Source organism: Boleophthalmus pectinirostris, unplaced genomic scaffold (genome assembly GCF_026225935.1).
Source record: "Boleophthalmus pectinirostris isolate CB_2022bp ecotype Guang Dong unplaced genomic scaffold, ASM2622593v1 HiC_scaffold_5, whole genome shotgun sequence".
NCBI classification, from domain to species: domain Eukaryota; kingdom Metazoa; phylum Chordata; class Actinopteri; order Gobiiformes; family Gobiidae; genus Boleophthalmus; species Boleophthalmus pectinirostris.
The window spans coordinates 33,083,544-33,108,707 of NW_026571404.1; the positions used below are offsets into that span (position 1 = coordinate 33,083,544).

The window sequence follows — 25,164 nt, forward strand, 5'->3', positions numbered from 1 at the left end:
AATCTGATGTGCTTGTGTAAATATAACATTGTACGTCTAATACGAAGATTTAGAAGGATTTTGGTTAAATCTGGTGATGAAATTCCACTGTAATTTAATTATGGTGGACCTGCAGGAACATGTGGTATCTTAAAGTTAAACTAGGTCAAATAAGTAACTTCAAATCTTGTTGCCAGAATCTGTGTAGTTATCCAGACACTTGTGGTTATAGTTAGTTACTTGTACATTACTTAAGTAGGTGTTTGCAGTTCTACTTACTATTACTACCTACTTACTTTTACTTTTACTACTTTTCTTTTGTTGAGTGAGTTGTGGTTTAAGCAAAGAGTTATACAATTTAAAGAGTGATTACATATTAAAAACTATATTGTAAAAACAGCTCTTCGGGTCAAAATAAGAACGCTGGAAGGTTTCATGGCATTAAACTTTTCTATCATCATGAAGATCAAACCAGACCAAGTTACAGGTCAGATCTGTGGAGAGGCAAAAAGTTCCTGAATGCCTGTTTTTCTAGCCATTTTTGAGCTATAAAACCACAGGTAATTTGATAAATGTAAAGCAGAGCTGTTTAATGTCATACTATGGAACATTCCAGGCAGAGTAATAACATATCCATAGAAACAAGCAGGTGACAGACCCTCAACCAAAAAGTTATACAATGCACTTTGAACTTCTGCAAACAATTGAAAATGAACTTCTTTTGACAGTAAAATCTGATATAAGACCTTAAAGTTGATTTATAGTTTTGTAGTTGTAGCTCCATTTAATGTAGTGTTTTGGATAGATTGGTGACATAATACAGATCGATTAGTAACTAAAAAGTCCCCAGTGGTGTCTTTTTTTGCCAATTGTGTTTACATTGTTCTGCTCCTATGGGCTGAATTGATTTTGTCCTTTTACAAAACAATTAACTTTTACTCCTACTTGTATTTACAGCTCCTTTGGCTCTGCCCGGTCAGTAAGCACTAAACAGATTTATTATGTTTGACGGTTGTTGCCACTGTACACAGTCACTATACCTTGCATTATCTACTGAGGCTTTGATAATTTAAATTAAAGCCCATTAAAGAGTCCATTAAAGACTTTGATTATGTTCAACTACACTAAACCTAAATTATTTCTCCTCTCATTCTATCTTGTCTTGTATTCCAAAAGTGAATAATACTACTTAAGATTTTAAAAGACATTTTGTTGGATGAGAAGCATAAGGAAGCGGCTGCCAGACATCAGTAATTATATTCAATCTTAGGTGTAGATGAATGAAAGCCATGTGCAAACAACTGTCTGGAAAATTCATGATTCTAAATTGGATACAAGCCCTTTAAATCATTGTTGACAGCACACTGAGAATAGCAAAAATCTGTTTCTAGTAATGCTATAGGATTGGAATTAGGGTTGGGTATCATTAATAAGTTGCTGATACAATACATACCTCGATACATAGGCCACGATACGATACTCAGTCGATACAGTGAGCTTTTGATTGATACTATATATATATATTTCAAATCCATTTGATAAGGTTCAGTAAAAATAATGGCTAAATGATACTGTGATACTAAAATTCTTTGTTAAACCACTTCTTGTGCAAAGTTAATATGAAACACAAACATTTTAATCATCAAAACAGTGAAAATGTTAAATGTGTCACATAAACGAGTTTCCTCGTGCTACAAAACTGTAGCACTATAACAAAACAATGTAGTAAAATATACCAAAAAATACTCTTGTGATATACACTGATACAGCAGCCCACGATATCGATACTGTATTATCACATTAAACGATATGATATTTTGATATTTTTGCACATCCCTAGATGGACTTATATTATAATTTATTGTATTTTAATGTGTTAACTGTATTCATGGATTTCAGCATCTTGTTATATGCAACAATCTAAAGACTTTTTTCCCCATTCAAAAGGTTTTAAATTGGTAATCGCTATGGCAACAGCCCTACTTTTTCATCACATGGATATATCATAATGGGGAGGCACTTTGTAGTAGCAGCATACTGTACATGTAAGATATTGTAGTGCACATCATATAGTGAAACTTTCAGTATCACTTCATTTTTTTTTTACAGTTTCAATAGATTGTATATACAAATGGACATAGCTAACCCATGAGCTGTCGCTTTCTAAGTAGGACATGAGCATGGGCACACTTATATTGACTCTAGCTCCAATTCACTTTGTATTGAAAAAAACATTGCCCATCTCTCTGTAGCTGCTGTTTTCAGGTGTCTCATTTTGGTTTTAAAATGTTTGTATAAATCCACTCTACATGATTTCATTATTTTGTCCCTAAATCGATTCTTATTCCTGATTTGGAACTCTCCAAATTTGCAACTATAACTGGAAGCCTCAGCGAGCTTCATTTGACTGGAGCCGAACGCTATGGGTGACATCACACTCCCTCAGTCCACTTTTTTATACAGCCCCTAGTTACATTCCTAATGCCTTGAGGTCATTATTAAAAATTTTGCCATATTATTTTCCAGTGCCATTGTTGCGCTGTTACATAAATGTACTGACTTATGACTTGTGGTTGAACTAAAGTAGCGTGATGGCAGACAGACTTTTTGGTATCTCTGCTGGATTATTGCTGTGGCCCAGACGGATTTGGGTTTGACACGGCGGGATGAGACTGTGCCCCCTCGCTGCCCCCTACAGCTCACTGATAATACCACGCGCAAATGGAACTCCTCATCTGCCTCCACTTCCTGTGAATAATGCGATGGAATAGAGAGGGTCAATGTAGCAACTCTTACATAACTCTGCTGTTTTTTGGCTTGGCTTTTGATGGATAATAGTGAGAATTGGGATTTGCATTAATCTGTTTTCACCGAAGCATGAAATGAAAATTTGCCCCATGGACAAATCATTTTAAAGGTCCTATATTACACAGAATGGATTTGATTGTTCAGAGCTTTAAGCCATTTTAGAATCTTGTTACCTCATCAAAAACATTCCTGGAGATGTGTTTTGTTTCATCCACACAAGTTTGAGTAACCCTCTATTATTAGTTTGTCTACATCTCCAAAGCTCAAAATCCTCTGTTCCACCTTGTGATGTCATGAAGTGGTAGTTAACAAGTTAGTTAGTCAAATTACTCTAGCTTTTAACTTTTGTTTAGTAGAGATTGGCAATTCCAGGGCTGAAATTTTCCAAGTGATTCTAGTGAAGGTGTATGGAGTTTAAAAACGCAATGGAGCCCTTCCTGTATTACCACATGACATCGTTTCCTGTTTGATAGAAAAACACAGTCTAAATATGCAGGTTTTGCGTGTTAAATGTGTGAATAAAACAAAACACAACTCCGGGTATGTTTGTGAGGAGGAAACAACATTATAACATAGATAAATAAAAGGTAGGGTACGACACTTGCTTGTTACCATGGAGATGTTTTTGCTTCACCTGGAATGTTTCACAATACGTCATTAAACTTATCCATTCATGTATTGTGTTTTTATATGAAAGTGTGTTAGAAAATCCCTTGACTATGAGCAAGGTCGCTTCTCTACAAACTTTTGGCTTTAACTGCTTGTCTCCAAAGGGATAAGTTATCATAAGCTTGATGCCAAACTGCGGAACATTGCAGGTAAAACAACAATAACATCCCCATGGAGACAAGCAGGCGGCAGACCCTCCACCTGCAAAGTCACATTATGAACTTTCAAAATTCAATATCAAGGTTGCTGACATTACGGTATATTTACATGTAGTGTTGAGGCGGTAATATGCAAATTTGGTGGTGGGTTGGAGAATAATTAAATCTTCAATTTGCATAATATTTGGGAAAATAAAAACCCACTCTTTATATAAACATCTGAACTCAACTTTCACATTTGCATAGTTAAATTCTTGTTTTTGTTGCAGGAGATAGAATGGTACCAGAGTTTGAGTGTGTTTAATCAGAGCTGTGCAGATGTAAGCCAGTGCAGATAATCTGACTCCCCACAGAGAAGACATGCTGTATTTAGGACTGGGATTCATCCTCATTTTGGCTCTATTTTTGAATACTTTGAATTACTCAGTTTCCAATTAATTGAGATGAGAGATTTAATATAGATTGTAATAAAAACATGAAAATGGCTCCTTTTAAGCACCCATTTTACGCTATATTCTGATCTATGTTATAATGTTGTTTTCTCATCACAAACAGACCTCGTGTTGCGTTTTGTTGGATTCTCACATATTTAACACACAAACCCTACTTTTTTTTTTGGCATATCTGAGTTCTTCTCTCACACAGAAAACTAGGGGTGTAACAATATCCAAGTCTCACATTATGATATCGTCACGGTAAGATATTTATTGCAACATCGTGGGAAAGCTCACGATCTGGAGGGAAGGCTCACGATTAGGGATGTAACGATATCCAAATCTCTCGATACGATATTTACACAATATTTTCACAATATAAATCTCATGGTACAATATTTATTGCGATATTTTGTGGAGGCTGCGAACAAAACTGTTAATATACTGCTTTTTCATCTTAAAATGCGTTCACAAGACTTAATCTAAAGAACTAAGACTTAAAAGTGTTAAAACTGTTATTTCTTCTTGTAGTATAAACTGAAATGGAGCAAAGGATCATGGTCTATGTAGTTCTCTCTGTCTTTTTTTTAGCTATTGCTGCACCAAAACTCTTAATTTAAGCAAAGAAACTTGTAATTCATCATATTTAGATGGTCCACGATATTACTGTGAGAACTCTGACGATATTTCAGTTATTGTTACATCCCTACAGAAAACACTGTTCCACTTTGTGATGTCATGTGGTAATACAGGAAGGGCTCCATTGCGTTTTTAAAGTCTATACACCTTCACTAGAATCATTTAGATAATTTCAGTCCTGGAATTGTAATCTCAACTGAACTAAAGGTAAAAAGCAGCTGCTAACTTGAAAGCTACCACCACATGACACTACAAAGTGGAAAAGAGCATTTTGAGCTTTGGAGAGGTAGACAAACTAATAATAAAGGATTACTCAAACAACTCCAGGTATGTTTTTGAAGATCAAGCAATACTCTAACATGCTGTAAAGCTCGCAAGAGTAAATTTTTTGTAATGTACAACCTTTAACGTCAGATAAAGTCATAAATTTCGCATACCTGTACATATTTTAACTAATACCCTCTCTTCTCTCTCTCTTGTTTGTGCAGAGTGTGTGGTGCGTCTGACACTGCCCTGGCGCCATGGCTCTGGTTCAGGCGCTCCCCGTGTCCGTCTCTGAGCATCAGGCAGCCCCTCTCCAGACGCAGCAGTCCCCCCCGGGCCCCTGCTCTGGCCCTTGCGTTGGCCCTCACCCCTCTTCTGACCCCTCCAGCACAGCCATGGGTTCAGTGAGCAGTCTCATCTCCGGGCGCACGTACCAGGAGAGACACTGCCACGCCGCCAGTGAGTTCTCGTCCAAACCCCGGAGATCCACCCCAGCAACCAACTGCTTCCGTCTCCCCGACAACGGCACCCTGCGCAGTGGGAGCTCCCTGGAACAGCTGCTGATCATCTCCAATCACAACCAGCCTCAGGGACAGGTGTTGCCCCCTCCCCTGCCCACCAAGAAGCATCTGCGGTCGGGGAACTTGGCTGGGTCGGGTGGGGGCAGTGGGGCACCCATAGCAGCACCCATAGCAGGACCCAAGGGGGCTACGGGAGGGGTGTCCAATGGGAACTATACGTACAGCGAAGAGGTGGCGGTGGTGGGAGACTGGAACGATAACGTGGTTCTAGCAGTGACCAGTCCGTGTTCAGACTCAGAGGAGCAGAGGGACAACAGGGGCCTCAATGGGAACATAGGAGGACCTCCACCCAAACTCATCCCTGTGTCTGGACAGCTGGAGAAGGTGAGAACTCTGAATAATTTCAGTTTTTTCTGTTTAAAGGGCCCGTATTACAATATTTTTTGATCTATGTTATTATGTTGTTTCCTCATTCAAAACATACTTGGAGTTGTGTTTTATTTCATTTACTCATGTTTAACACACAAACGCTGCATGTTTAAGCTGATTCAGAAAATAATCAGAAAACACGGTTCCACCTCGTGATGTCATGTGGTAATACAGGAAGTGCTCTAGAGCGTTTTTAAACTCCACACACCTTCACTAGAATCATTTGGTTGATTTCAGTCCTGTAATTGCCTATCTCTATTGAACTAAAGGTAAAAGGTAGTTGTTAACTTGAAAACTGCAATTTCATGACATCACAAGGTGGAACAGAGCATTTTGAGCTTTGGAGATGTAGACAGACAATTACGGATTACTGAAATACGTGCGAATGTTACAAAACACAACTCCAGGTCTGTTTTTGAGGAGGTAACAACATTTTAACATGACTTAAAGCTCACAAGAGTCAATTTTGCCTAATATAGAACCTTTAAATGTTTAATTTATAGCAGGAGTCTCCAACCTGTAGCTCAGGAGCTACCAGTAGCTCTCCACCCCATTCCAAGTAGCTCACCAAGGGATTTTGAAATTACACGTATTGTCCTGAATAACTCAAATGTGACGGATTAAATGCCTATTATTACTGTAAATCCATCATTCTTGAATAAATAATGGTTTATGTTTTATGTTTTTTTCTAACTGTACCCCATCTAAGTCTTTCCAAGGCTCTTATGTATACTTTATTTCCTGTGACCTCTAAAATTAGTAGCTTTCTGGAATGTTTGTATTTTAATGGTAGCTCACCGGAGGAAAAATTTTGGAGACCCCTGAATTATAGCGTACACACAAAGCTATTGGAATGCAGCTGGACAAACACATTCATTTTTTGTGAGATTTTTTTTTTTTTTTTTTTTGAGAGCCACGTAAACATGCAAAATACCCCCAGGAACTCCCAATTCTAAACCAAAACATTTGAAACCTGGAGTAAAATTATTCATTATATAAAGCTGCCCACATATATGCTAAAACTTGGCTGACAAACTCAAGTCTAATATTATGATTGCAATAGATCAGTTTGTGGCATTTTCTTCCCCTGACCCACAAGTTACCAGTTCGTTTCCAGTTTATGCAGGTGAATACTGTCATTGTGTCCTTGGGCAAGACACTTAATCAACTTTACTACTGGTGTCTTTGTAAGAATATTTGTGAATGGGTGAGTGGTTTCTTGATTTAAATCGCTTTGAGTGCTTGAAGGTAAAAAAGCCAACGACAATTATACCATTTATTGATTGAATGAACCAGATACATTAGTTGTGTGACATCTTTGTAACCCCAATTTAAGGATTTATATTTTAGTTACATTACATCTCTTCCTACAAGTACTAATTGGAGGTTTATTCCCATTGGTCAGAATCACCACTCTTCTCTCTGCTGACAACATCGGGATCGGCACACACAGGGTCCATTATCCTCTCTCTGCTCTGTGCTCCCTTTGTACTGCTTTCCTTTTCATCCCTCACTCATCACTCTGTCTGTCATGAATTGAAAGGAAAATCAGACTAAATTGTCAATGAGGCGTATGAATAATTAAGGGAAATTAAAGAGAGTCATGACCCACTAGCACATCCCTGACCCAGCTCTAATGAGTCTGATCCTAACTAGTGCTGGAGGATGTTTGTGTTTTTTTATTTGCTTGACATATATTCAACATTTGAAGATTTAAATAGATAAATAAGAGCCAATGCTAAGGGGGCAACAAATCTGTCAGCTGCCAATTTACATAATGTGTACTTTTTCTTGCGTTCTTTCTATGAACCCCGCCAATATTTAACTAAATTCTTATTCTTATGTAGTATGTAGTAGTATTGTTTTGTACTCTGTGTACTCTATTTGTATTTGATTCACTGTGTTGCTAATCGTTCTCATCCTGCTTTGTAATTTCAGAATATGGAGAAAGTGCTGATCCGCCCAACAGCATTCAAACCTGTGGTCCCCAAGAATCGTCACTCCGTGCAGTACATGGCCCCAAGGCAAGGGGGCACTAACCTATCTGAGAGCCAGGGCAGTCTGAACCTGCTGCTGCCCCTGGGAGGCTCCACGCACATTAGCGTCAATGCTAACTCTGTTAACACAGCTAACACGGCTAACTCTGCTAACTCCGCTATCACCGCTAACCCCACGTCAACCTCTGAGGACAAGTGTAATGGGGTCCGTAACACTCGTAACAGTCAGTCCTGCTCCATGTCGGACTCCGGCAGGAACTCTCTGTCCTCTCTGCCCACCCACAGCAGCACGGGCTACAGCCTGGCCCCCAGTGAGGGCTCTGGGTCAGGCTGTGGCTCTGGCTCCGGGGGGCCCATGGAGCAGGTGGGTCTGAGGACCACAGGGGGCAGTGTGAGTCATGGGCACACAAACTCAGACAGCGGGCGCTCGTCCTCCAGTAAGAGCTCCGGGTCGGGGTCAGTGAGTGGGCGCGGGCAGCCCCTCTCGGACAGTGGCTCCTGTGGGCACTCCCCTCCTCCTGTGGAGGGATACGAGGCTGTAGTCCGAGAGCTGGAGGACAAACTGAGGGAGAGAGACCTGGAGCTGCAGCAGCTCAGAGAGAACCTGGATGAAAATGAGGCTGCAATCTGTCAGGTGAGTCCAACTGAACCACGGTCATAGTGTCATTAAAAGGCCTGAGCTTCGGCAAATACATAAGACAATGAACCAATAAGTTACAAGTTTATACTTCAACCCACTTTTTTTCAAACATGTTTGCAATTCCTTGTATATAAGGATTCTAAATCTTCATCGGTTGGTTTTCTTATGCTTTCTTATGTCTTGGAACCTTTTTTCCTATGTATGTTCAAAAAGCCTTAGACATCACCCAAAATACATTGTTCCAGCTTTTATTTATTGAATGATGTGGATGAATGTTGATATAGTAAATACTGTGACGGACTTAATGATGACTACTTCTTGTTTTAAACTTTAAACTATACAAAAGTAATTCAAATTCACCAAAAGAATGTTTTGTTTGGTGTAAAGGTTTATGAAGAGAAGCAGCGTCGCTGTGAGCGAGAGATGGAGGAGCTGAGGCAGAGCTGTGCCTCAAAGATGAAGCAGACGTCTCAGAAAGCTCAGAGGGCTCAGCAGGTCCTCCAGCTCCAGGTACTACACACTCCTCCAGTACTACTGCTCAAAGTATACTGCACTAAGTATATTTTTTAACATTTTCTTTTTTAATAGTTTTTAATAGTTGTATTGTGACTGTGATTGTCTTTGTCTAGTCAATGTTTTAAATAATACTAATAATACGTCAGTGGTCCAGGTAGGTTCCATAGTGGTCCATGGGTGTTTATGTGTTTTTATACTTGTTCTGATACAGATCAAGATCATTCTAAAACTATTCAGGAAAGGTTCATTTCTGTCCTATGAATCGCTATCTGCTTAAATGAGTATCTTGTTTTGATGATAGTTTTAGCCTTAGTATCTCATTTTCAATACTTTTAACAGCCCTGGTAGTGAAGAATGCCTCACAGTATGGCTGGCGTGTGTGCAGGTGTTCCAGCTGCAACAAGAGAAGAAGAAGCTCCAGGAGGACTTCTCGTCACTGCTCCAGGACAGAGAGACTCTGGAACGACGCTGCGCCACCATCCAGAGAGAACAGACCCAGCTGGGCCCACGCCTCGAGGAGACCAAGTGGGAGGTGAGAGACACACGAGACAAGCTAATTACACAAGTACTGTAAACATCTGGGTGTGGCACTGCTAAGGTATAATCAGACTAAATGTGTTTGCTAAATGGTTGCTTTATTAACCAGGAAAGACTTGAGAAGAGAATGAGAGATTCTTGAATTATTTATTGAATATTAGATGCACTTGTAGGTCAGCAATGCAATGAAGGGAGAGAATAATGGATTCATGGATAATGGAAAAAACATATTCTAGATTTCAAAAAAACAATCGTTTTTATGAGCTTTTAACCATCAGTGGTCCCTTGTCATTAGGTTACTTAAAATTGTATTTGCATTTATTTCAGGCATATTAAAGTAATCCTGTACTAATCTGTATTTGACGCTTTCACCTTGCCCCTATTCCCGCCTATAGCTCTGTACTTTAAAAATTATAAAAAATTGTATGACCCAAAATCTGGGCCATATATATAGGGTTTTTAAAAATCACTTTTGGCACAATTTTCAACCATAAAAACAAGCAAATTAATAGTTCTTAAATGTTGTTGAAGAGGCAGGGTCTATTAGTTCTGAAGTTTTGAACAGGAAGTCAATGGAAACCTTTCATTTATTAGGTAATTTATTGTTGTTTACAATTAGTAATGAAAGAAAGCCCTTTTCATGACTAATATTAAGACTTAATGTATCTAAAATTTAGGCCCTGGTTTTTTAGTGGTGCAAACTTTTCTGTGTGAAGTTGAAAATAAAAAAAATCTATACTCTTAGTGTTATTGTGTAAAAGACAAAACAATCTACATCTTTATTACTTGGAAAAACATTTTTACTCATCACAGACCAACTAAATCCCCTGTCCATCCTCTCAGGTGTGTCAGAAGTCCGGTGAAATCTCCCTCCTGAAGCAGCAGCTGAAGGAGATCCAGTCTGAGCTGAGCCAGAAGGCGGGGGATATCGTGACTTTGAAGGCCCAGCTGAGAGAAGCCCGCTCGGAGCTCCAGTCCAGCCAGGCCCGCACCCTCGAGACCCAGGCTGCCCTCCGCACGCGCGCCCTGGAGCTGGAGGTGTGCGAGAATGAGCTGCAGCGGCGAAAGAGTGAGGCAGAACTGCTCCGAGAGAAGGTGGGGCGTCTGGAGGAGGAGTCAAAACGGAAAAGGGAAGCACTGACCAATCACAGCGCTGTGAGCGGGAACGCTAAAGGACAGAGCCAAAGGGTGAGGGGCGGGCCCAGTCCATCCATGTACCGTGACGGAGAGGAAGGGCATCTGGTTTGGGGAGGAGAGAGTGACGAAGCTAAGGCTCACAGGCAGAGTGTGGAGGCCGTGCTGGGGCTAAGGCAGCAGGTAAGAGATATACTACGAAATATACTCAGGCCTAACTTAGAATCCTATATTACACAAAATTGACTCTTGTGAGCGTTAAGACATCTTATAATGTTGTAACCACACCAAAAACTTACCTGGAGTTGTGTTTTGTTTTTGAATAATCCTGCATTATTAGTCTACATCTACATTACATTACAGGACTGAAACTGTCCAAATAATTCTACTGGTGTGTTGACGTGTAGCACTTCCTGTATTACCACATGACATCAAAAGGTGGTACAAAGCATTTCTGTTTGAGAAAAAAACTCTAAAAAGAAGCCTAAATATGCAGGATTTGTGTGTTAAATATGTGAGAATGAAAAAACACAACTCCAGGTATGTTTGTAATGTGGAAACAATGGATCATATAGCATAATATGGGCCCTTTAAGAAGCAGGACATTCTGTAACGTAATTGTAATTGTAATTTAACATTAACGTTTTTGCTTTCAGGTTGAAAGACTGAAGGCAGAGCTGATGTACGAGAGGCGCACCAGTGAGGAGCAGATGTCGCGCTTTGAGGAGGAGAGGAGGGTGTGGCAGGAAGAGAAAGAAAAGGTACATGCATCAGGGTTCAAAAGTTCTATCTTAGGTTGTTTCCACACTATCTCTAGTCAGGACGATGCAAAAAAAAGCATTCACTCTGCGAGCGGTGGGCTTGGGCCTTGTGATTCTCATTAAAAGGTCAGAGAATGCTTGAAACAGGTGATCTCAGAGCCGCTCCTCTCACATTCTGGAGCGGGGTGAGTGTGGTGCGGGTCCAACCAACACAGTCCGCAGTCCAAGAAACAGTGCTTGGAATTGGGTCTTGCCAAAACACCAAACTTTATGGACTGGTATGAGATGGGCTGTGAGCTACTGTTGCATTCTCCATTTTAGATTGTTGGATTACTCAAACATGCACGGATGATATTTAAAACCTCTTCAGGCATGTTTTTGATGAGGAAAACAACAAGATAGAAAGCTCCAAGAAGTCAGTTTTGCATAGTACCTCCTCTTTTACGATTGCTTTATTGAATACTTTTTTGCTTTATTTTATTCTTATATCTCTTCGGTCAGTAGTGTGTTATAAAAAAACATTCTTAGTGATTTAGGACCAACATGAAAATCAATGAATTTTGTAGTGTGAGATGTTTTGTGGTGACCAACACTGAAGATAAAAGTCAGAAGTAAGGGAGAAACATCATTCCTTTTGGCTTAGCATCTCCACAATTATTTAAGAAAGACTGATAGAAATTTCCTCTCAGAAAGAATGTATCTTATAAACATATTGATGAGGCCCATTTCTTAACAACACTTGTACAGCTCAATCCTCTAACTCTTCACTGTGTCTGTGTGCAGGTGATCCGTTACCAGAAGCAGCTGCAGCAGAACTACATCCAGATGTACCGGAGGAACAGGGACCTGGAGAGAGCCATGAGGGAGCTGAGCCTGGAGCTGGAGAGCCGAGACTTGGACGAGTACGAGGTCCGCAGCGGCAGCAACGATATCCACTACGAGGAGATCACCGCCACCGAGATCTGACCTCGCTACAGAAGCCCCCCACACGCCAAAAACTCAAAAACTATAGACCCAAGCCCGAGAACTGCACTATCCCCATTACGGCTTTACCTGGACCACTGTAGAACTGTCCGGACACAAGTATTTAACACAAAACCAGCACAAAAACTCTTTATTTTCCCAGCTACAGTCGAATCAGGGTATCTGTCCTCAAAGCAAAAAAAAAGAGGAGCGCACAGGAATCGGTCTGACTTACGGAGAATAAAAGAGTCACCAGCATGTATGTAACAAGAGCATTAAAACTACATTAACAACATTATAACTGCAAGCTAATGGGCCAGCTCCACGTGCGTGGATTTTTTTTTGTTTAATTTTCAATATTTTGGGGGAATTGGCGTATAGATATAGTATAAATTATTGTAGAAAATTCACACCCTTGAAAATGTGAGTTAAAAAATTGTCAAATTTTGGTAAAAAAAAATGTAAACATACATTATTATTCTACACTTGCAGTTGAATTCATACTTTTGATAAATACAGCAATATTTGTGCCACAAATATAGGCAATTTCTTTCATTATATTAACATTTTTAAAACTCAAAGATGTAAAACTTGTCAAAAAAATTTAATCTGAACTGAGATATGGCAAATTAATCTTAAAGCTGCACTATGTAACTTTTTGGTTGTGCCAAACCTGCTTGTTTCTACGGATACGTCATTGCTCTGTGTGGAATGTTCCATAGTATGACATTAAACAGCTCTACCTTACATTTATTCAATTACAGGTGCTTTTATAGCTCAAAAATAATGGTCTTCATGAAAAAAATAATGGTCTTCATGAAGATAAAGGTTTAATGCCATACTGTGAAACATTCCAGACAAAGCAATTACATCTCCATGGAAAAAAAGCACCAGAAAAGTTACACAATACACCTTTAACTACTTAACTAGAGACACAATTTATTTATTTTTTTTTTTACACGCAGTTGCAACCGTTTTCACTTTAATACACCACTTTTGCTCAATGTGTATAAGGGAACACCAAAACACGCTTTGTGGATCTTTATTGTGGATCTTTATTTCTTTTTGCGTAGGAATTTATTTGCACAAAACAATCTTCCCGCCGTTTTTCTGGAACAAATCATCTCTTTGGCATTCGTTTACAAAGTGGACTTCCTCTTATTGTCAGCCACCGTAAAGGAAACCGCTCCAATCAGCTTACAAAAAGACAATGCATTCTTAAGATTTACATTTACATAACATTAGTGCACCATTAAAGAGGGGGTATTACGCTAAATCTACCAGGTTATAACACTGTTCCCTCATTAAAACATTCCTGAAGAAGTTTTATATGACATCCATGCATGTTTGATTCATTTAGTGATCTCTCCCGGGCCCTATTCGAACTCTCCGTACAGCAATTTGACATAAATATACAAAAGAATGATACAAAACAATACACTACAACTTCACAAACCTGATGCGATGTGCAGTTGTTTTAATTTGCGGAAATGCACATGTTAATATGATGTTTTTGGAGAATATAGTATCTTAACAATAAAAGGTAACATAGTGATCTAAATATGTTATGTTTTAGCAATAAATACCACGTAGAAGTATAATACTCCCTCTTTAAGCAGTTTAGTTTGAATTTCTGCTCTCTTCTTCCTCAGTCTTCACCTCGCACCATCTTCTGAGCGATTCTATTTTTATAAAACTATCAGAACTAAAAATGTCTCCGGCGCTGACACATTTATGCGTAAATCGTGGGCATGCTTTTTTTCCTGAATTTCAATGCACTCCCTCCTCCACCTCTTCTTCCTCCTTCTCCACCTTCTCTACCTCCTCTTAAGCTTTTAGCAGCCCCCTGAAATGCGTTCCTTTTCTTCCTCCACCTCTTCCTTCTCTTGTTTTTCTTCTTGTTCTTCCTTCTCCCCTTTCTACTTCTCCTCTACCACCTTTTCCTTCTCCTTCTCTTCTTCCTCCTCCTCCCCTTATACTTTCTCCTCTTCCTTCTCCTCTCTCCTCCTCCATTAAGGTTTCAGCAGCCCCCTGAAAAGCCCTTGCTTCTCCTCTTCCTCCACCACCTCTTCTTCCTCCTTCTCCACCTCCTCCACCTCCTCATCTTCCTCTTTTTCCTTCTCTACCTCCTCCTCTTCCTCCTCTTAAGCTTTTAACAGCCCCCTGAAATGTCTCCACCTCTTCCTACTCCTTTCCTTCTCTTCCTCTACCTGGTTTCTCCTGCTTCCCTTCTTCCTCCTCTTATTTTTCTTCTTCATACTTCTCCTCTTCTTACTCCTCCTCTACCACCTCTTCCTCTTTCTTCTCTTCCTTTTCTCCTCCTCATCCTCCTCTTTCTCCTCTTCAGTTTTTAGAAGTCCCTTGAAATACCCTTCCTCTTCCTCCTCCCCTTGTACCTTCTTCTCTTCCACCTCCACCTCCTCCTCGTCCTCCTCTGAAGCTTTTAGCAGTCCCTTGAAATAACTTCCTCTTCTTCTCTTCTCTCCCTCCTCTTTCTCCTGCTTCCCTTGTTCCTCTTCCTCCTCATCCACCATCTCTTCAGCTTCTTATTCTTCCTCCTCCTCCACTTATTTTTCTTCTTCATCCTTCTCCTCTTCTTACTCCTCCTCTACCACCTATTTTTTCTCTTCTTCTTCTTCTTCTTCTCCTCCTTCTCCTCCTCTTAAGCTTTTAGTAGTTCCACCTCCTCCTTTTCCTCCTCTTCCTTTTCTTAATCTTTTAGCAGCCACCTGAATTGCCCTTTCTTCTCCTCTTCCTGCACCACCTCTTGCTTTTCCTCCTCCTCCTCCTTTTTCTCCTCTTCTTCCTCCTCTTAATCTTTTAGCAGCCCCCTGAGATGTCTTCCTCTAATCTGCTCCCCTCTTTAAAGGTAGCAGGTCGGCACGTTTGCATGTTTTTGTAACTGAACGAGTGGGGCGACTTAATGCACTGATGGTTCTGGGGAAACAGTTTATTTTACTAAGAGAGTCTATATGGAGAAGGTAAAGGTATTCTATATAATGGAGGAAATGTTGTATATTTTTCTATAGCAGCTCAAGCTATTTTGTTGTAGTACCGGTATCCGTGTGGGTTTATTCTGCAAGTATAAAGAGTATTATACCGATCACATACATGTAACTGTTCAAATGAGAGGTCACTTAAAATGGTAGAAGAAGTAGAAGATGCATTTGCTTTCAGACTTTGTATTCAGATTAAGGCAGTGAAAATATGTTAAAGGTGCACTGCGTAACTTTTCTCGTCCGTCTCCATCGAGGTGTTACTGCTTATTGCCTGAAATGTTACACAGGATAGCATTACTGTAGCATTTATTACTTCAAATGTCTTTTAATTGAAAAAAAAAAAAAACAAAAAAAAACAAAACAAAAAAAACACAACAACTTGAAAACATGTATTCTTATTGTTTCTGGGGTTGCCTCTGCACAGATCTGGCCTGTAACTTGCCCTACTTGCAGCACCATAATAGAACATTCCAGTCCAGAGCAATAACATTAGCCTGATTCATCAAACGGTTTCACTTTGTGGAAACCGTCTGACCTCGCAGCATTAGAATTTGTCCCGTAGGAAGAAGGGCAATAAAGTATTTCCCCTTGGTAAAATTCACCAAACATTCTCTTTGTTCCAGCTTTAAATATTCGATCTCGGGAATCGTAGCCAACACAGAATATGGCTCTTCTCTGATTGGCTGGTGCCCAAACTCGTACTTCCGGGGTTCTTCCAAACCATCTAGTGTATTTTGATTCCTGATCTAGTTGCTGGAGAGAAATGAAATTGAGCGGAGGCATTAGGTGGCGCAAGTTTGGCTACAATAACATCGTCATAAATATGAAGAGGTGGTGGACTCTCTACCAGTAAAGTTACGCAGTGTACCTTTAAGATTTGAAGAGAGCTGTGAATGGTGAGTGAGTGTTTTTGGATTGCAATGAGAAACGGTTTATCAAGAAAATATATCGGTGAAGTTATATTATGCCACATTAGTTATAAATAATCGCCATCTTTTAAAATGTGCGCCATAAGTAACAGTAAAATTTCAACTGTTGATACTTTGCAGCTGATGTCATCTACATTTCCTGCAGGCTGTGAAGCGAACTGAAAGCACTACTCTGTAAGAAGGTTTGTTACTCAGTTTAGACTTTAATCTGAGCTTTGGACATTGCAAAGTTTAACATAAAACCAAGCAGCCCTAAAACACTGTTACAGCCAATCAGAAGTGTATGTTGTTTTGCATATTGATGAGCAGAAAGGTGAAAGATCTACTGCTGACCTATGCTGAGGCAAGTGAAGAGAAAGAAATGGTTGAGAAGAAAACAGTTCTTTAAGATTGATTTTATTGACTCTTGTGAGCTTTAAGCCATGTTAGAATGTTGGTACCTCATCAAAAACATACCTGGAGTTGTGTTTTGTTTCATTCAAAACACATTGGGTTTAATTATCCAAATGATTTTCGTGAAGATGTATGGAATTTGAAAACACAATTTCTGTTTGAGAGAAGACCTAAATCTGTAGGGTTTGTGCATTAAACATGTGTGAAAGAAACAAAATACAACTCCAGGTTTGTGATGAGGAAACATAACATAGATCAGAAAGAAGTGTAATATGGGCCCTTTAGTACAAAGTCTGAAGGTTGCCAGATAATATACAGACATTCAAACACACTCTCTATTCTAAGTGACCTCTCATATCCATCATAATACCACTTCTCATTGTTGTGCACGTCATATGTTTAGTAAATGCATGAGGGACTTCTTCTTCTCTGAGAGGTCAACAAAACGCTTCTAAATATGGAAAAAGTATTCTTAATAATGATCAGGTTGCTTGGTCCTGTGCATGTGATGACCACTTTCTCTGTGGTTTGTGGAGATTCAAAATGGCTGCTCCAGATGTTGAACTAAAGCCTTGGAAAGTCGACGTGGATGGAAATATAATAACATCTTGTATCTTCAGTTTGTGCTTCAAATTGACAATGTTTTTTTAGAATAGACTAGAATGCCAAATATTGTTATGGATTTTGAGAAGCAAATTAAAGATAAACTACTTAACTTTTCATATGAAGGACTTGCCATCTGCTTGTCTCAGTGTAGATTTTTCTTTGCTTGGAATGTTCCATAATAGGGCATAGTGTTGTCACGATACAAAAATTTCAAACTTGATTTTTGTACTAGGCAATACACTTGATACTCAATACTCATTCCGATACTGCAATCAGTGGTGGAGTTAGCAATTTGGGGGCCCTAGGTGAACTTGAGTTTGGGGCCCTCACTATAATGCACCATTTTGTGTTTGGTTTAGTTTTTTAAATATATTTATTGTCTGTTTTTCCCAATTGTTTTTGAGACATGCACATCTCTATTTATCTGAATTAGGGTAGACTGAAAACTTGCATTGTTTGTTCGGTCCCCCACTAGAAAACCAGAGCTGAAAGAAGCTACTACAATTACATTTTTCTTAACATCCATTATATATGATTATTATTATTTTTCTCATCATTATTGTTTAAAAGTAAACTACTCTCACGTCATGTCATATTGAGAGAAAATCAAATTGCTCTCAGGCCATTAGTGGCACTGAGGGGAATTGGTTTGGGGCCCCTCCAGGTTTGGGGGCCCTAGGCAGCCTCCTCCTTTTGCCTAATGGTAGCGCTGCCTCTGACCGCAATGATAATAAAAAACACAATTTATTTAGACAATAGAATGTGATTTTCAGCTTTAAGTAATAGTACTTTGTTTTATATTTCCATGTAGTTTTATATCTGTGTACATCTAATACAAAATCATTTTAAAGCTATTCAGAAAGCTTAATTTCTATCCTGTGAATGTGTGTTTTTTTTTTATATCGATACTTGCTCAAATAAGTACCTAGTTTTGATATCAGTTTCAGTATCGATTCGTATCTGATTTTCGATACTTTTGACAACACTAGTAGATCTTCTATCTTCACTGAGATGAGCATGGCGGCCAAGTTACAGGTCAGATCTCAGTAGGAATGCACATTTTTATTATATTTTAAGCAATAAAATAACTGAATAACTGCAAGATACATACGTTTAATGCTATAGTGTGGAACATTCCAAACAAACCAAAATAAGCACCCCTAAATAGAAAAGTTACATTGATATCCTAAAACTTCCCAATTTGGAAAAAGTTATAGTAAAAATAGAGCACTGTCTCTTTAAGGCACAAACTGAACTAATTCCTAATGCTAACCTCAAATAGACTGTTACAGATGCAGCACAGTACTTATTTGAGTATTAATCATCAGATTTAACCCCTTAAACACTGTGTGCATCTGAAGTATATGTGTAAATATGTAAAACACTCAAATAGTATATGAAAGCTGACATTGTATTTTATTTAGACAAAGATCTATATTTCAAATGTAGCCACTGTGACTAGACCAAAGCGACGATTCTTTCTCTTTTTTTCTGTGGCATTTTTCTGTTCTTCATCAGTCTGTTCATCATTTCATCTCTTCTGTAGTCCTCTGTATATTTTTATGTGTATATTTCTTGTACAAATAATGACTGTGTTTTTAATTAAAACAAGTTGTCACAGCATAAAAAAGTGTGGTTTGTTTTTCTTTCTTTTTAACTGGACATTTATTTTGTTGACTAAGTTTAAATATTTAAGTGTTAGTCTTGTCCCATTCTATTTTTAGCATTTTTGCAACCAGTCCCTACTGCAATTAGGCTACTGCTAAATAATCACTACTTCAATTAATTATGATTTTGTAAAAAATTTTATTACAATATTTTTGTTGTTTATACAGTATTTCAGTTTTTTTTTTTTCTGGACTCCAAATTAAATGTTTCTTGGTAGCCTCTCACTTTCAAATTCATTCAAGCTTTTACTTTACTTGTACTTGTACATTTATATAATTAAGCCTTATTGGACCAGCAGTCTCTTGCTATTTTATCACTACTTATTTAGAATTTAAATTTTACTTTTTTTACTCTTGATTATTGTGATATATTATGATGTGTGAGCTGCTGTGTCCAAGAAAGTTTGTCTAAGTCTAAACTGTCTAATCCACTGGAAGAAAAATGTTATGATTAATATTCGAATAATTTCATAAAATGTAGTTTCAAATGTTAAAGATATGTTAAAGATAGAAGGTAAAGATATATATTTAAGCCAAACTTTTTTTTTATGTATCACAAGCTGACATTAGTCTTATGTGGAAAGTATTGGAAGGGTGTTTTTAGTTTTTCCCCATATCATCTGGAAACTCCTGAAATCATTTAGTTTGAACCACTGGATACCACTACAATCAAAAAAAAAAAAAAAAAAAATTTGGTGATCGGACTAAATAATAAAGACACACTGCTATGTGCAGCCACAATATTTATTATTTTCTAATGGATCAAGCTATTGCTTTTGTTTCAAATCTGACATACTGGACATTTTATAATTTTTATTTTAAAGGGTTTATGACAGGTTCTGATCATACTTATGATCATTCTTAAATTTTTACTTAATTTGGGGGATAATACCTGTTGCAAATATGAATTATAGTTTTACACCAATCAAGAAGTAATTTGTGGACAAAAGTTGGAGAATATTTAGAAAATTACAGGAATAGCGAGAGAGTTCTGTTTTAGAGAGTCCCACACTGATGCAATCACAATAGAGAGAATTGTATCCTAAATGTTGACACAATTTACAATTCAAGAAACATGCAAGAAACACATTTTTCATGAGTTCAACCAAATAAAGGTGTTTTCTTATATTTTTACTTGTCAAATAAAAACAAAATCAAGAAGAGTTTTGGCCCAGTGTACATCATGATTTCTAGGTACATCCATTCATTTTCTTTCGCTTATCTGGGGCTGGTTACAGGGGCAGCCGTCTAAGCAGGGACTCCCAGACTTCCCTCACCCCAGACACTTCCTCCAGCTTCTCCGGGGGGTTAGTGTCCTGGGTTTCCACAGGGCTTCCTCCAGGTGGTACATGCCCGGAACACCTCCCGAGGGAGGCGCCCAGGAGGCATTCGGAACAGATGCCCGAGCCACTTCAGCTGGCTCCTCTCGATGTGGAGGAGCAGCGGCTCTACTCTGAGCTCCTCCCATGTAACTGAGCTCCTCACCCTAGCTCTAAGAAAGCGCCCAGCCCAGAGTCAGTGTCAGAGCACATCTACTGGAGGGGCGTGGGTCACCAGCAGGGGGGGCACTGCCATTTGAGAAATATTTTAACGCGGTGGAGTCATACAAAGCAGAAATTAACTATCAAACACGTTTTTCTTTAACAGTATAAGGCTAATTATGTGTTGTTATTATTATCATTATTATGAATATTATTATTATTAGCTGCAATAGGTGTTGAGGTTGTGTGGTAGACGCACTCAAGACAATAATAAAAGGTTGAGGTTTATTAAAAAACAACAAGGTCTGCCACTGGTTGTAAACATTAAACAACAGCCTCTCGCCAAAAACACTCCTGAACAACATCACTGAAAAAAGCAATCGGGCAAGAAATAGCCACGCATCGGGCAGCACCAGGGCTGTAGTGGGCCTGGTACGCGAGGGTATGTCGTCCACACACTTCTCCTGATGTAAGATATATTAAAAAAAAAAAAAAAAAAAATGGTGGTATAATTTTTGGGAGGGGCACAAAGGCCAAAATTATAAATATATATTGTGAATATTTTGGTTACTAGTGGCTGAACTATATCTATCAGAGCACAATGAACAGCCAAGCACAAACTACGCAACAACACAATGTAACACGCCGCTCACACCCAGACCCAACAACGTCATCAAAACTACAATAAGATAAGAGGCTCTGGTCACAACATGAACACACGACAACCAGACAACCAGAGCAGCTCCACCGCACCCACCAGCTCATTTACGCACTATTTAACTATTAACATTATTTAACATGTTCAGATTTGCCCCAAACTAATGAAAACAAGCCTCTTACCTTCTCCAGAGACTGAAGCTGAGTGTTTCCTCTATCCCACTGTCCCACTGGTTCTGTCTCCAAAAGTCTATTGTCCAATATGAAGAGATGAAACTGGTCCAAATCCCGGTCCAGTCAGGTCCGTGACGCGAGGTCCGGGGGCCGAATTCACGAGCTGGTTGTAAAACTAAAACTTAATCCCACTTACTACTTAAATCTGAAAGTTACCCCAGTCCATATTTGCACTAGGACACCAGGTAGATTTATCCCTCTGCTCTACGCCCAGGACAAACTTTTACACCCAAAAACGAACGGGCAAAGGCGGACAGACTTTATCCCCTGCCTGGCCCAGCGGCGGCAGCGAGAGCTCCGGCCCGGTGTCAACTGCCCCAGCCCCGGCAGCGACTGTCTCGTGTCCCGGCGGCGACTGTCCCGGCTCCGGCAGCGACTGTCCCGGCACCGGCAGCGGTAGCGACAGCCCCGGGTCCCGGCAGCGGGTCTGTCAGTGTGTCTTTGACTCTGTCTTCGCCATTTCCTGTGTGGAGCTTTAGGCTAAAGTAGCAGCTGCCGCTAATCGTGAAGCTGCTACAGTTGACAGCAGGTTGACGTGACGTGACGTGACTGACAGGACAGCTGTCCAATCACACTACACTAAATAAACAGAGACTTGGTCTGGTCTGGACGCTAAAGTTTGTGCCCTCAGCCCGAAGTGAAATGCGCCAATCAAAATCATTTTTAAATAGTAATAATAACGGCCTGTGCTGGGGGGTGGGGCACCAGTGGCCCCTAGGGGGGGCACGGCCCTCAAATGCCCCACCTTGCCGCCGACACCGGCCCAGCCACCCTGCAAGGTAACATCTTTACTAAAATCTGAAATACAATGCTCTTAAGTGTGCTTTGTTAGAATAATGAGTAGTTCAACCTGTCATAGGCACTTTAAAGCCCAGTCAGCATCTCATTTCTCTTTCCTCGCCTCTTTCTCCTTGATTTCTCTCCTCGACTGCAGGAAATGGGTGAGGAAGTCCCACTCACAAAGGAAACACAGCGAGGAGAAAGGATATAAACTCATCGCTGAGACCAATAAAGTCTGATTCTTTTGTCTGATGTCTGCTCCTGAAGCCTCCCTCAGGTTTACTCCTTCATTCCTTGGTTTTCTTTGGAACACCACTTAATATGACACATTTGATTGACAGCTGAAAAATGGAGGACCGAGGAGAGGAATCAAGGAAAAGACAGTGAAGAAAGAGAAATGATACATGGCCTCAATGTCCAAGCCTTATGTGCTGTTATGCGTATGTAGGTTTGTGTATTTTAAGCCCAGTGTCTGCAGATGTAAATAAGACACATGCTTGGTCCTCTCTCTTTCTGCTCAGATAAGAGCAGAATAGTCTAGTGCCCTGCTCTGCTCCCTGTACAGTCCAGTCTATTGAAGCCTTGCCATAATCTCTTACCACAGCATGGTGTAATTAAGCCTCCAAAGTGGCGGATTGTGCTAGCTAGTGCACCAACATCTCTGCCAATGTGCACAAAAATACTCAGCAGCATTTGGTCTAATCCCTCTGGACATCCGCTAAACCCACTATCACTTCTGACACAGAACCCACGCTTTAATCTGTGCATAAATCTATAACTCTGGTAATCTGGAGCTGGCAGGACTGCAGATGGCCGTACATAAAATATGTAGACAACGACTTTGACATTCTTAGAGTAGTTTGGGGTCAGGGCGAGGCCGTGACATGTGGCTCCATTTGATCTAAGACAGGTTTATCTGTAACACTGATAACTGACCTAGGCCTGGGTTTGTAATGTTGAGACTGTGTTTGACAATAAGGACTGAAAAGAGCATTCCTTAACACATTATTTAGGAAAAATGTGCAATATCCAAGTTTAATTTTGGTTTAATCAAACAAAACATACCATGCCATATTTCAGCTATTTCAACATTTATTCATAGTTTAATTGTTATAGTAACAACCACAGACTGTATAAAGAAATGGCCTACGTGAGTGTGACGTCACCCATAGCATTCGACTTCAGTCAATAGAAGCTCATCGAGGCTTGTAGTTAAAGCTTGAATTTGGAATAGGAATTGATTTATAGACAAAATAGCAAAATAAAAACACCAGGATCACGTAGAATGGGTTAATACAAACATTTTGAGACCAAAATGAGGAGCATGACAGCAGCAGTTACAGAGACCGGGGTAATGTTTTCTCAATATAAAATTAACTGGAACCAGAATTGATGGAGCCGGAAGTGTATCCATGTTCACTTCCTATTTGTAACATGGCAGCTTGCAGTTACCTATGTCCATTTATAGTGTTTGGTAACAGCCTAGTTTTAGAATATTATGCAACTATAGCTCCAGCCCAGTTTTTCTGTTGTCCTTGCAGAAGTACACAAGAAACTCTATATAAGATTTTTAAACACTATCCACATGACTGTGTCCCCAGATACGAGGTAAACATGTTCAATATCAAATCAAATAGCTTTTCCTGATAGTTATTGTAATGCTGATGTTTTTACAAAAACATTGAACATGCTGCTTCATTTTGTTATAATTTGGTTTTCTCAAGATGATTATCCAGTCAGAAAGCAGAAAGAGCCTCACATCAGTCTATCATTTGGGTTGCCAGTTTCAGGGCTGAAATCCAGTTAAACGTAAAATGTCTCTCTCTGATCTGAATCCTCGCTACCTAAACCCCAGCACCTGCAGCCAGTCATGACTCACTACCTCTGCAGCTGCCTAGTCACTTAAGAAGCAGGTTATTATCTCAATCCTAAATTACCATTCAAACTGACTATGAAACAGGGTTAATAACATAATCATTTTAGAACTGTCAGGCTAGATGACAAAATATGTGATTTTTTAAAACTACTGAGTTTCACAGACCTTTTAAAAAACTATGCTTTGTCTTTTTTGTACATATATTGTTACAAAAACACATAAGAGTAGAAAATTTTAATCTGCATGTACAATACTATAATAAAATACTGCAAAAGCTAAAAAAAAAATCATATAAAAGTCAAATCCATTTGTAACTGTCTTCTCCTGGGACCAATCCATCCTCCCCCTGATGCAGCAGTAGCACCTTTGGGTGTCCTTTCCGTGCTGTATGCAGTGACGCACAGAGACCTGCAGGGGTCAGTGTGCAGGACTCGTGTGCAATGATGTACAGAGGCCTGCAGGGGTCAGTGTGCAGGACTCGTGCGCAGTGACATAAGGGTCAGTAAACAGGACTCGTGTGCAGTGACATAGAAGCCTCCAGGGGTCAGTGTGCAGGACTCGTGCGCAGTGACGTACAGAGGCCTGACTTGTGTGTAGTGACCTACAGAGGCCTGCAGGGGTCAGAGTGCAGGACTCGTGCACGGTGACGTACAGAGGCCTGCAGGGGTCAGTGTGCAGGACTCGTGCGCGGTGACGTACAGAGGCCTGCAGGGGTCAGTGTGCAGGACTCGTGTGCAGTGACGTACAGAGGCCTGCAGGGGTCAGTGTGCAGGACTCCGGGGGCTCTTTGCGGTGCTGGGGACCCGCGGCACTTTCACCACAAAGATCATGGGGTCTTTGGCCTTGTTACTGAAGGATCGGCGTATGACGTTGACTGCGTGCTGGTGAGAAGCTCTGTGCAGACTCTCTCCGTCCACTGACAACAGCTCGTATCCAGCCTGTAAATGAAAAAAACAAGACATGGAGATAAAAGCAAGGTATGTAGAATTTTTATTACAACATATAACATATCTGTTATCTGTTATTTTGAGCTTTGGAGATACAGACAGGATTACTCAAACATGTGTGAATGTGAAAACACAACTCCAGGTAT

General features: G+C 39.9%; 2 protein-coding genes across 3 annotated transcripts in view; one reads left to right on the forward strand and one right to left on the reverse strand.

The window, feature by feature from the left end:
• The window catches only part of LOC110159144 (leucine zipper putative tumor suppressor 2 homolog), a 102,394-nt gene extending 83,294 nt beyond the window's left edge, over positions 1–19,100 (forward strand). For both annotated transcript variants that reach the window (XM_055162856.1, XM_055162855.1), the window contains 7 exons: positions 5,176–5,856; positions 7,840–8,532; positions 8,926–9,048; positions 9,440–9,586; positions 10,435–10,908; positions 11,382–11,486; positions 12,270–19,100. In XM_055162856.1, coding sequence (XP_055018831.1) covers positions 5,209–5,856; positions 7,840–8,532; positions 8,926–9,048; positions 9,440–9,586; positions 10,435–10,908; positions 11,382–11,486; positions 12,270–12,452 — 2,373 coding nt within the window. In that variant the 5' untranslated portion in view covers positions 5,176–5,208 and the 3' untranslated portion in view covers positions 12,453–19,100. The remainder of the gene's footprint in view (positions 1–5,175; positions 5,857–7,839; positions 8,533–8,925; positions 9,049–9,439; positions 9,587–10,434; positions 10,909–11,381; positions 11,487–12,269) is intronic.
• A 5,714-nt stretch (positions 19,101–24,814) lies between these two features.
• Positions 24,815–25,164, reverse strand: part of LOC110159140 (PDZ domain-containing protein 7-like) — a 32,174-nt gene continuing 31,824 nt past the window's right edge. Inside the window, exon 17 of the mRNA XM_055162625.1 lies at positions 24,815–25,009. Within this exon, the coding sequence (XP_055018600.1) occupies positions 24,833–25,009 (177 nt within the window). The 3' untranslated portion in view covers positions 24,815–24,832. The remainder of the gene's footprint in view (positions 25,010–25,164) is intronic.